General features: G+C 50.9%; 3 protein-coding genes across 4 annotated transcripts in view; all 3 read left to right on the forward strand.

Moving 5' to 3' along the window:
• lyst (lysosomal trafficking regulator) overlaps window positions 1-1,464 on the forward strand; it is an 85,219-nt gene extending 83,755 nt beyond the window's left edge. The window contains 2 exon segments of the mRNA XM_061039376.1: window positions 872-943; window positions 1,029-1,464. Of these exon segments, the coding sequence (XP_060895359.1) occupies window positions 872-943; window positions 1,029-1,167 (211 nt within the window). The 3' untranslated portion in view covers window positions 1,168-1,464.
• On the forward strand, window positions 1,349-2,160 carry LOC132976055 (proline-rich protein 9-like; the record flags this gene model as incomplete). Its single annotated transcript, XM_061040992.1, has 1 exon — window positions 1,349-2,160. A coding segment is annotated over one exon (459 nt), but the record flags the coding sequence as incomplete, so codon positions are not given.
• A 3,295-nt stretch (window positions 2,161-5,455) lies between these two features.
• LOC132975078 (uncharacterized) lies at window positions 5,456-9,560 on the forward strand. Of its 2 annotated transcripts, none has more exons than XM_061039375.1 (3): window positions 5,456-5,991; window positions 7,050-7,152; window positions 9,005-9,560. In XM_061039375.1, the coding sequence occupies exons 1-3, from the start codon at window positions 5,630-5,632 to the stop codon at window positions 9,131-9,133; spliced, it is 594 nt and encodes a 197-aa protein (XP_060895358.1). In that variant the 5' UTR covers window positions 5,456-5,629; the 3' UTR covers window positions 9,134-9,560. The 2 variants fall into 2 exon arrangements, with proteins under 2 accessions (XP_060895358.1, XP_060895357.1); XM_061039374.1 differs by having other exon boundaries at window positions 5,459-5,991; window positions 7,047-7,152.
• Window positions 9,561-12,500: the final 2,940 nt, after the last annotated feature.

The raw sequence follows: 12,500 nt of genomic DNA on the forward strand, positions 1-12,500 counted from the left end.
TCCACTAACGACCTATGACCTCTGACACGTCCACTAACAACCTCTGACATGTCCACTAACGACCTATGACCCCTGACACGTCCACTAACGACCCCTGACACGTCCACTAACGACCTCTGACACGTCCACTAACAACCTCTGACATGTCCACTAACAACCTCTGACACGTCCACTAACAACCTCTGACACGTCCACTAACGACCTATGAGGCCTGACACGTCCACTAACGACTTATGAGGCCTGACACGTCCACTAACGGCCACTGACCTCTGACACGTCAACTAACGACCTATGACCCCTGACACGTCCACTAACGACCTATGACCCCTGACACGTCCACTAACGGCCACTGACCTCTGACATGTCCACTAACAACCTCTGACACGTCCACTAACGACCTCTGACACGTCCACTAACGACCTATGACCCCTGACACGTCCACTAACGACCTATGACCCCTGACACGTCCACTAACGGCCACTGACCTCTGACATGTCCACTAACAACCTCTGACACGTCCACTAACGACCTATGACCCCTGACACGTCCACTAACGGCCACTGACCTCTGACATGTCCACTAACAACCTCTGACACGTCCACTAACGACCTCTGACACGTCCACTAACGACTTATGACGCCTGACACGTCCACTAACGGCCACTGACCTCTGACACGTCAACTAACGACCTCTGACCTCTGACACGTCCACCACTGACCCCTGACACGTCCACTAACGACCTCTGACACGTCCACTAACGGCCACTGACCCCTGACACGTCCACTAACGGCCACTGACCCCTGACACGTCCACTAACGACCTCTGACCTCTGACACGTCCACTAATGACCTAATGAGCTCCCCCCCCCCAGGTTGTGGAGCACCTGGGATCTGAAACCAGTGAGAGAGATCACCTTCTCCAAGTCGAGCAAACCCATCATCAGGTAACCAATCAGAGCGAAGACCACCACTTCCTGTTGTGTTTTCATTCTGTGCTGACCTTTTCCTCTTCCTCTTCCTCCTCTTCAGCCTGACGTACTCGTGTGATGGTCACCACCTCTACACGGCCAACAGCGAGGGCACGGTGATGGCGTGGTGTCGGCGGGACCAGCAGAGAATGAAGCTGCCCATGTTCTACTCCTTCCTGAGCAGCTACGCTGCAGGCTGACCCCCCCCCCCCCCCTCCCCTTCCTCCTGCACCCACAGGGAGGAATCAGCATGCTCCCCCCCCTCCCTGAACCTTCCAGACTTTAAACTTTGACCCCCCTGGCTGAGCTCGCTCGACCACAAACACTCTGAGCATCGTGAGACGACGAAGATAAATCTATATTTATAAACAGTGAAGAGTCTGCAGCACTTCACTGAACGAGTGTCCAAGCGAGTGTCTGAGCAAGTTTCCGAGGGATTGTCCGAGCGAGTGTCAGAGCGAGTGTCAGAGCGAGTTTCCGAGGGAGTGTCAGAGGGAGTGTCAGAGCGAGTGTCTGAGGGAGTGTCAGAGCGAGTGTCTGAGGGAGTGTCAGAGCGAGTGTCTGAGGGAGTGTCAGAGCGAGTGTCTGAGGGAGTGTCAGAGCGAGTGTCTGAGGGAGTGTCAGAGCGAGTGTCAGAGCGAGTGTCAGAGCGAGTGTCTGAGGGAGTGTCAGAGCGAGTGTCTGAGGGAGTGTCAGAGCGAGTGTCTGAGGGAGTGTCAGAGCGAGTGTCTGAGGGAGTGTCAGAGCGAGTGTCAGAGCGAGTGTCAGAGCGAGTGTCTGAGGGAGTGTCTGAGGGAGTGTCAGAGCGAGTGTCTGAGGGAGTGTCTGAGGGAGTGTTAGAGCGAGTGTCAGAGGGAGTGTCAGAGCGAGTGTCTGAGGGAGTGTCAGAGCGAGTGTCTGAGGGAGTGTCAGAGCGAGTGTCTGAGGGAGTGTCAGAGCGAGTGTCTGAGGGAGTGTCAGAGCGAGTGTCAGAGCGAGTGTCAGAGCGAGTGTCTGAGGGAGTGTCTGAGGGAGTGTCAGAGCGAGTGTCTGAGGGAGTGTCTGAGGGAGTGTTAGAGCGAGTGTCTGAGGGAGTGTTAGAGCGAGTGTCAGAGCGAGTGTCAGAGCGAGTGTCAGAGGGAGTGTCAGAGGGAGTGTCAGAGGGAGTGTCTGAGGGAGTGTCAGAGCGAGTGTCTGAGGGAGTGTCTGAGGGAGTGTTAGAGCGAGTGTCTGAGGGAGTGTCAGAGCGAGTGTCTGAGGGAGTGTCAGAGCGAGTGTCTGAGGGAGTGTCAGAGCGAGTGTCTGAGGGAGTGTTAGAGCGAGTGTCTGAGGGAGTGTTAGAGCGAGTGTCTGAGGGAGTGTCAGAGCGAGTGTCTGAGGGAGTGTCAGAGGGAGTGTCAGAGCGAGTGTCTGAGGGAGTGTCAGAGCGAGTGTCTGAGCGAGTGTCTGAGGGAGTGTCTGAGGGAGTGTTATAGCGAGTGTCTGAGGGAGTGTTAGAGCGAGTGTCAGAGCGAGTGTCAGAGCGAGTGTCAGAGGGAGTGTCAGAGGGAGTGTCAGAGGGAGTGTCTGAGGGAGTGTCAGAGCGAGTGTCTGAAGGAGTGTCTGAGGGAGTGTTAGAGCGAGTGTCTGAGGGAGCGTCAGAGCGAGTGTCTGAGGGAGTGTTAGAGCGAGTGTCTGAGGGAGTGTCAGAGCGAGTGTCTGAGGGAGTGTTAGAGCGAGTGTCTGAGGGAGTGTCAGAGCGAGTGTCTGAGGGAGTGTTAGAGCGAGTGTCTGAGGGAGTGTCAGAGCGAGTGTCTGAGGGAGTGTCAGAGGGAGTGTCTGAGGGAGTGTCTGAGGGAGTGTCAGAGCGAGTGTCTGAGCGAGTGTCTGAGGGAGTGTCTGAGGGAGTGTCAGAGCGAGTGTCAGAGCGAGTGTCTGAGGGAGCGTCAGAGCGAGTGTCTGAGGGAGTGTTAGAGCGAGTGTCTGAGGGAGTGTCAGAGCGAGTGTCTGAGGGAGTGTCAGAGCGAGTGTCTGAGGGAGTGTCAGAGGGAGTGTCAGAGCGAGTGTCTGAGGGAGTGTCAGAGCGAGTGTCTGAGGGAGTGTCAGAGCGAGTGTCTGAGGGAGTGTCAGAACGAGTGTCAGAGGGAGTGTCTGAGGGAGTGTTAGAGCGAGTGTCAGAGCGAGTGTTAGAGCGAGTGTCTGAGGGAGTGTTAGAGGGAGTGTTAGAGCGAGTGTCAGAGCGAGTGTCAGAGCGAGTGTCTGAGGGAGTGTTAGAGGGAGTGTTAGAGCGAGTGTCAGAGCGAGTGTTAGAGGGAGTGTTAGAGCGAGTGTCAGAGCGAGTGTCAGAGCGAGTGTCAGAGGGAGTGTCAGAGGGAGTGTTAGAGGGAGTGTTAGAGCGAGTGTCAGAGCGAGTGTCTGAGGGAGTGTCAGAGCGAGTGTCTGAGCGAGTGTCTGAGGGAGTGTTAGAGCGAGTGTCAGAGCGAGTGTCTGAGGGAGTGTTAGAGCGAGTGTCTGAGGGAGTGTTAGAGCGAGTGTCTGAGGGAGTGTTAGAGCGAGTGTCAGAGGGAGTGTCAGAGGGAGTGTCAGAGCGAGTGTCTGAGCGAGTGTCTGAGGGAGTGTTAGAGCGAGTGTCAGAGCGAGTGTCTGAGGGAGTGTTAGAGCGAGTGTCAGAGCGAGTGTCTGAGGGAGTGTTAGAGGGAGTGTTAGAGCGAGTGTCAGAGCGAGTGTTAGAGGGAGTGTTAGAGCGAGTGTCAGAGCGAGTGTCAGAGCGAGTGTCAGAGGGAGTGTTAGAGGGAGTGTTAGAGCGAGTGTCTGAGCGAGTGTCTGAGGGAGTGTCAGAGGGAGTGTCCGAGCGAGTGTCAGAGGGAGTGTCTGAGCGAGTGTCAGAGGGAGTGTCAGAGGGAGTGTCCGAGCGAGTGTCAGAGGGAGTGTCAGAGGGAGTGTCTGAGCGAGTGTCAGAGGGAGTGTCAGAGGGAGTGTTAGAGGGAGTGTCAGAGGGAGTGTCCGAGCGAGTGTCAGAGGGAGTGTCAGAGGGAGTGTCTGAGCGAGTGTCAGAGGGAGTGTCAGAGGGAGTGTTAGAGGGAGTGTTAGAGCGAGTGTCAGAGCGAGTGTCTGAGGGAGTGTCAGAGGGAGTGTCTGAGCGAGTGTCTGAGGGAGTGTCAGAGGGAGTGTCCGAGCGAGTGTCAGAGGGAGTGTCTGAGCGAGTGTCAGAGGGAGTGTCAGAGGGAGTGTCCGAGCGAGTGTCAGAGGGAGTGTCAGAGGGAGTGTCTGAGCGAGTGTCTCTCTCTCTCCTGCTCCTCAGGATCGTCTGCTTCAAGCCATCCCTTTACATTCTGAAGTTTTGATGTTCTTTTATTTATTAGACCGCTGACTCGTTTTTCTCTCTTCAACTTTCCACCAAACAAATGCACTAAAAGTTTCTGACTCCTGAATAAACACGAGATGAAATGTTTACCAGAATGATGTCATCATGACGACCAGCGTGCTCGTGTGTTTTAAATCGGTGAAGAGGCGGAGCTACTTCCCCTGATGTTACGTTCAAGGTGCTCCAGATGTTAGAAAACATGTTCCTTTAACTCTGGAGAAGCTGCTCGTCGTAACCTGCTGAACGGAGAGCTGTGATTGGTCCCTGCTGATCTGAGAGCTGTGATTGGTCCCTGCTGAGGGTGTGTGTTTTGGTATCAACACTCCACTGATGGTTTAAACCTTCTTGTTCCTGTCGCTGGATCTTCTTTACATTCCCTCCTCACATCCGGCACGTTGTCGCTCCGCAGTGGAAGCACTTTTTTTTAATCAGCTGATTCTGAACATGAACTGAAGTTTAGATTTGACCAATGACACGAGAGGATGTTAGGCAGCAGGATGTTTCAGCTTCAGTAACATCGTCTTAACTTTTCACACTTGTTTACAAAAAGGGAAGTCTTTAGTCTCCTCTCATGACTTAATTCCTTTAGTCCCTTTGTGTTGTGTTGTCTCCGCCCTGCTGGACACCATGTGTCACTGAACATTGTCTGAACGTTTTCCTCCTTTTTATGAGAAATCAAACCTTAGAGAAGACGAGCTGAAGGAAACGTTTTGATTCTGATGATGAATGAACTTTTATTTCTTTTTGTTTCTTTGAATCTTCATTTCTGGAGAGACGGAGGCTCTGAAGGTCCTGTTGTGTTTCCTGTGTGTGTGTGTGTGTGTGTGTGTGTGTGTGTGTGTGTGTGTGTGTGTGTGTGTGTGTGTGTGTGTGTGTGTGTGTGTGTGTGTGTGTGTGTGTGTGTGTGTCCAAGAACAAACCATGTGATGACTATTATAAATATATATATATATAAATATTTGAAGGAATATTAAAACTTCTACTTGTTTGTGTCATTTTTTTCTTAGAGGAAGTTGCGTTCATGGGCATCTACAGAAAAAAAGAAAACATGATGCTGTAGTGTTTAAGATGATTTAAAAAGGTGGGATGATGATTTTGAAGAGACGTTTTCACGGATCATTTAGTTTGGAGGGGGGGGGGGGGGGGGTCACAGCTGACGTGAAAATGATGAAATGCGGGAAACCTGTAAATCTCATCTGTAGTGATAAAACAAATAAAATCACTTGACTGATAGGCTGTCCCGGTGCGTTTAGGGACGGTGTGCACGGTAGGAAACAACCCCGGCTCGATGCTGCTGCAGCTCGTATCTGATCGTCACTCTGAGGTTTCCCCCCTGCTGCATGCGTAACATCTCTCCAAGTCCAGCCGTGGTGCTCACCGAGACCTCCCCGCCTGGATCTCAGCTTCCTGCGAGGAATACACACGAATCTCTCCGAGAGGACAGCAGAGCTCCGGGATTCACCTGCTCCGGGTTCAGTCCGCACCGAGACGAGGCTGGGATTTCCTATTTTCGTTTCATATTTGACAGAGCCTGTTTTTGTGAGCGCGCGCGCGCGTGTGTGTGTGTGTGTGTGTGTGCGTGCGTGCGTGCGTGCGTGTGTGTGTGTGTGTGCGCGCGCGCGCGCGAGTGCCTGTGTGTGTGTGTGTGTTGGGTGGAGTCAACCCGGATTCTCCAAATTGGAAAAGCTTTGGCACATTTGAGGTAGGTCTGCGTCTGAAGGAGAATCATTCATCTGCTGATTGTTTTCGAGCTTTGCAGCGAAGCGTCGCAGATTTCTTCATTTCATTCATTCCGTCCGTGTTTCTGCTCGTGTTTCTGCTCGTGTGTTTGCTGCTGTGTGTTTGCTGCTCGGAGCAGGGCCGCAGCTCGCACGATGTGTTTGTCCACTGTTTCATCCCTGTAGAGAGAAGAGACACAGACAACCATCAGCTGCTTTACATTCAGAGAAATACAGAGAACCGCAGCCGTGTGAGGGGAGAAACAGGCCTGATAGCTTCCTACGATTAAAGGCTGTAAATTGGCCATGAAGGGGGGTTGGGGGGGGTCCTGAAACTGGTTTTCCGTTTACATCAGTCTTTCACAGAATATTCACTTTACTAAACCGTTTCGTTCTGATTTGCTGCGACGGATTAAAATGAAACAAATCTCAGGGATGTGATGGAGCAGCTACCACCTTCATGTTTTCATGCACATTGTTATAAAACACATCTGTGGGACATGTCAGGAGTGAGTGAGTGGGGGGGGGGGGGGGGGGGGGGTCAAGAGGCCTGATGTGAGAGCTGGTATTCAGTCATTGCAGAGAGAGAGAGAGAGGCTGGTGTGGAGAAAATTGAGATGGAGAGAGAGGAGCAGGTTGGAATCCTCAGAGAAATAATATAATGAAGCCACACAGACCCCCCCCCCCCCCCCCCCCACATGTCCCTGAGCCAAGCACTTAGCAGCCTCAGAGGTCTCTGTACCCCCCCCCCCCCCTCCAGCGTGTTATGGAGAATAAGAGACTAAAAGAAAAGAATGGTGCAGGAAGAGGAGAGCCAACCTGCTGCTCTTTGTGCAGATAAAATGGAGCTGCTGTAAAAACACAATCAACTGAACAAAATGGGTCCTTTAAATGAAAAGGTTGATGCAGAGACACAGCTGGGGGGTGTGTGTGTGTGTGTGGGGGGGGGGGGGGGGGGCGGGGGCGGGGGCGGCTGCGGCTGCGGCTGCTTTGTGGATGTGATGTTCACTGACTCCATGTGTCCCCCTTTGTGTCACAGCAGCACCATGAAGGACGGGATCGCCAACAACAGCACGGCCAGCATCTCCCAGGCCAGGAAAGCTGTGGAGCAGCTGAAGATGGAGGCCTGCATGGACAGGATAAAGGTACACGTGTTCTTCTTCTACCTCTTTCTATTTGTTTCTCTGTTACTAAACATACTTTCTAAATTCTTAAACGTAGAATGATCTTTTTATGGAAGAACTGTCTCTCTGAAGCTTCACGTTTAGTCTGTAGGACGCCATGTTGTTGTCACCAGGAGTGGCCATATTTGGAGAAGAGATTAGGGTTTAGTAAATGCTAAGCTATCAAAGCTAAACAGTCTGTGCTCGTGTCTGATTAAACGTCTGGTGAACGTGTCCAGTCACCATCATGGAGCCTGCAGAGAACGTTTACTTCATGTGATCAGAGTGACTTTAAATAAATCGTCTTTTAACTACTGCAGGAAGTCAACATCAACCCTGAAACATGAGCTGACATAAAAAAATCTAGAGTCTGTCTCCTGCAGTGAGTCAGTCCTCATAGAGCTCTATGTTAAAATGTCTAACTTTACAGCTGCAGTTCCTCCAGTGTCCACTAGAGTCTGTCTCCTGCAGTGAGTCAGTCCTCATAGAGCTCTATGTTAAAATGTCTAACTTTACAGCTGCAGTTCCTCCAGTGTCCACTAGAGTTGATGAATGTTTGATGAATGTCTTCATGAAAGAAACTGACTCGGCTTAAATCAAATCATTTCATTGGAAGCTCCAAAGATGTGGAGTCATTGGTCTGCTTTGAATTCTGAATATTTATGAGGACACTGAGAGGGAATATTAAGGGACTGAATTCTGTAAAGATGAACTTTTGATGAAGAGAGAGGGGGGGGGGGGGGTGCAGAGAGAGAGAGAGAGAGAGAGAGAGAGGGGGGCAGAGAGGGGGGGTGTCGTTTGTGCTGTGATTGAGGGATCACCACTTTCTCATTAATTGCTCAATCAGCTAAAGGAATGTGATCTGTGCTAATGAGAAGGACTATCCTTCCATCAGGGGGCTGCAGTGTAATTACAGTCAGTCACACACACACACACACACACACACACACACACACACACACACACACACACACACACACACACACACACACACACACACACACACGGTGCAGTACCACAATCTGTCCAGTGGGGCTCTCTCTCTCTCTGCACCCCCCCATCTCTCTCTCTCTCTCTGCACCCCCCCATTTCTCTCTCTCTCTCTCTCTGCACCCCCCACCTCTCTCTCTCTCTCTCTGGCTGCAGCTCTCTCCTCCTCCTCCTCTCTCCTCCTCTCCTCTCCTCTCTCCTCCTCTCCTCTCCTCTCCTCTCCTCCTCTCTCCTCCTCTCCTCCTCCTCTCCTCTCCTCTCTTCCTCTCTCCTCCTCCTCTCTCCTCCTCTCCTCTCCTCCTCTCTCCTCCTCCTCTTCTTCAGTTTAAATAAGTCTCAGAGCTCCTCAAAACATGTGTGTGAAGTTTCTTGTTCTAAATCCACTCTGATCCTGTATTTGATCATGTCTATAAACCCCTCTATTTCAGCCCTGCTCAGAACAGGCTGTTTCTGTGTCTGTACCTTTAAATATGTAAATGAGCTGTGTCTGACCACGCCCCCTCTCTGGGTACTCTGTCTTTCTGGCTCCATGTCCTATTGTTTACGGTGAGAAGGCAGACTCAGAGGGCAGAACAAACACCTAGCTGTGGGAGTGTCACCCATCTGGGGGAGGGGCTACTGCCCTTTGTGATGTCATGAAGGGAAAATCTCCAAACGGCCTGTTTGAGCACACATTTTCTGAAAAGTGGAGCAGGCAGAAGAGAGAGAGGATGGACTTTTCTCATCATTGGGGGGTTTGTAGACGGACTAGAGACACATGTTAGAGGAACATGGTGAAGTGTTGTATCAGCTGTGTGTGTCTGTTGTTCTCTCGTCTCTGATCGTCTCTTCTTCTGTGTTTCAGGTTTCCAAAGCCGCCGCAGACCTGATGGCGTACTGCGACGCCCATATACGGGATGACCCACTCATCATGCCCGTCCCCGCCTCCGAGAACCCATTCAGGGAGAAGAAGTTCTTCTGCAGCATCCTCTGATGAGCCGCCCGCACAGCATGGCGTTTACCTGTCTTCACCTGAAGCGACTGGTCGTAGGCGTTGAGTTTGGCCAGGCGGACTCTCTGTCGCCCGGTCTGCCCCGTGGCTGACGGTTTGTTTTGGGGGGAGTCTGCTACCAAACTGGCAACCCAGAGTGAGCGTGTCATGTCTTGTTAAATAGGTTTGTTATTGCTTCGTTTTTAGAGAACAGCTTCATGAGACGACAGATTCAGATTCTAGATCTTAACACGCCTCAGGAAACACAAACTCGCCCTTTGACCTTTTACAACTTTCATTTCGTCTTATTCTTCCAGTGAACAGCTGAAAGCTCAGCTCCATTTAGTGCTGCAGCGCCGACTCCGACCAGACAAGAGGAGCTCACATTTTAATGATTTCACTTTGTGCAAACAACACGCCTGATAAGGGGGCGGAGTCAAACAGCATGCCTGATAAGGAGGCGGAGCCTGCACATAAAGCAAATGCTTCATTTAAAGTTTAGTGAGGAGACGTCCTTCCTCCTCGTTAGTTTTGCGGGCAGTGAATGGTGTGGCCTTTGACCTTAAAGCCAAAGCAGAGGCCTGCATGTTTCTCCTTTTGGACAGCCCCCCCCCCCCCCCCCCCTCTGTTTACAGTGTACAGTATGTTACCGTGCCAACTTCTGTGGGAGCAGTGTGATGTCACACCGTCGCCTCGCAGCCTCGCCTCTCGTTCTGTTCGTTTGGAGGAAACGTTTCCTCTTCATGGTAGTTGAATAGCGTTTGATGATTTTTACGATGAATTGTTCTGATCGTTCTGAATATCGTCCTTATGAGTACTGTTTGATGCACAGCGCTGACCGCTCCGTGGCGTGCGGCGCTGACAGCTTGTAAGATATTTCAGTCCAACATTTCTAAGTCACGATGTTCTTGATCTGATGGGAGTCTTTTTAAAAACAAAGTGAAGGTTTACATGAAGCGTCGCCTCGTTCACACACGCCCTCCTGGACGTTTCAGACGTCTTCCTCACAGCCGCAGTTCTCCCGCCTGACAGCAGGGGGAGCTCTGCAGCGAGGATGAAGCAGCTGCTGAACGAGTTCAAACATCCTGTAGGTTTCACTCTGACATCATCAAGGTCATTTTACACTCGTCTCCTCTGGCGTCTTGTTGTCAGCAGGACGCGGACAGGAAGTCACATCTGGGTAAATGTTGTGAAATCTTCAGGAGGTCAAAGCGTGTGTGAAAGGGGCTCAAGTGACCAAACTGTTGGGATCCAGTTTTTTTGTTTCAGGAAATGTAACATCCTTATTTCCTCGCAAAACGACCTGCGAGCGACCTCATGGCGCTCCCTCGGACCTCATCTGAAGGACGGTGCCAAAATGTGAAACAGGAAGTGTGACGGCTGAATATTGCATGGATTTCTTTCTGAACTCTTCTGATGTGAAATGTTGCCTCTTCACTGACTCTCTGGGTGCTACCGTGCACGCGGCGTGCTGCGGGGGCGGGGCTATGTGCAGCTGTGTTCATGATGGTTTCATCGTTTTGGTTTAAGACAAACAGCATTTAAATAGTCGGCTTTGTAAATCCTTTAATGGATCAAATGAATTAAAGGAAAAGAAAAACATGTTTCTGCCTCATCTCTTACTGCAGTACACCAGATCAACACCAGAGGGGCGTGACCACGGGGGGGGGGGTCTTAGAGTGTGTGTGTGTGTGTGTGTGTCACTGTGTGTGTGTGTGTCACAGTGTGTGTGTGTGTGTGTGTGTCACTGTGTGTGTGTGTGTCACAGTGTGTGTGTGTGTGTGTGTGTGTGTCACTGTGTGTGTGTCACAGTGTGTGTGTCACAGTGTGTGTGTGTGTGTGTGTGTGTCACTGTGTGTGTCACAGTGTGTGTGTGTGTGTGTGTCACAGTGTGTGTGTGTCACTGTGTGTGTGTCACAGTGTGTGTGTGTGTGTGTCACAGTGTGTGTGTGTGTGTGTGTCACAGTGTGTGTGTGTGTGTCACAGTGTGTGTGTCACAGTGTATGTGTGTGTCACAGTGTGTGTGTCACAGTGTGTGTGTGTGTGTGTGTCACAGTGTGTGTGTGTGTCACAGTGTGTGTGTCACAGTGTGTGTGTGTGTGTGTCACTGTGTGTGTGTCACAGTGTGTGTGTCACAGTGTGTGTGTGTGTGTGTGTGTGTGTGTGTGTGTGTCACAGTGTGTGTGTGTCACAGTGTGTGTGTCACAGTGTGTGTGTGTGTGTGTCACAGTGTGTGTGTGTCACAGTGTGTGTGTGTGTGTGTCACAGTGTGTGTGTGTGTCACAGTGTGTGTGTCACAGTGTGTGTGTGTGTGTGTCACTGTGTGTGTGTCACAGTGTGTGTGTCACAGTGTGTGTGTGTCTGTGTCACAGTGTGTGTGTCACAGTGTGTGTGTGTGTGTGTCACAGTGTGTGTGTGTCACAGTGTGTGTGTGTGTGTGTCACAGTGTGTGTGTCACAGTGTGTGTGTGTGTGTGTCACAGTGTGTGTGTGTCACAGTGTGTGTGTGTGTGTGTGTGTGTGTGTCACAGTGTGTGTGTGTCACAGTGTGTGTGTCACAGTGTGTGTGTGTGTGTGTGTGTGTGTGTCACAGTGTGTGTGTCACAGTGTGTGTGTGTGTGTGTGTGTCACAGTGTGTGTGTGTCACAGTGTGTGTGTCACAGTGTGTGTGTGTGTGTGTGTGTCACACTCTGAAAACCTTCATCATCATGTGAATGTTTGAGAGTTTCACACCAGTTCAGATTTCCTCCTGAAGTTCACATGCAGAACTTTCTTTCCCCAGACTCTCCACTTACATCAAATCAAAAAGAGGCAGGTATTGCAGAGGGGAGAAATGTTCCAAAAAGTTCTATTATAAATTCATGAATGAGTTCTGAATAAGAAGTGGTGTGCTCATGTTCCCAGCTGGGGGCGAGCGTAGGAAGAGGAGAGGGAGCTCAGACTCACACACACGAGCTGAACGGATAAAAACAAAGAGAGAGAGACACAAATAAAGAGAAATCCACTCTGAATGGAGGAGGTTTTATTTCATGCTAATTATGTAATTATGCTCAGGGCAGCAGGTGATCTCACCTGTGATCCCCAAAGTGTTCTTCAAACAAAGATAAGAAGACTTTCTCCTTCAAACCTGCACACCTCCTCGTTCTCTCCTCACTTCACCTCCTGCATGATTACCTCTGAGGGGTCTCCAGCTTGAACACTATTAGAGCAGCTGTTCGTGATTTAAGATGTTTTCTATTAAAGTCTTGAAACGATCAGCCGTCGCTCTGCAGAGCTCTTATGTTTGAAAACACAGACGCAACGTGGCAGCAGACGAGAGCTTCTTCATCTCCAGCTGCTCTCAGTGTCAGAAGAAATCCTCCTCAAACATC

Source organism: Labrus mixtus, chromosome 6 (genome assembly GCF_963584025.1).
Source record: "Labrus mixtus chromosome 6, fLabMix1.1, whole genome shotgun sequence".
NCBI lineage: Eukaryota > Metazoa > Chordata > Actinopteri > Labriformes > Labridae > Labrus > Labrus mixtus.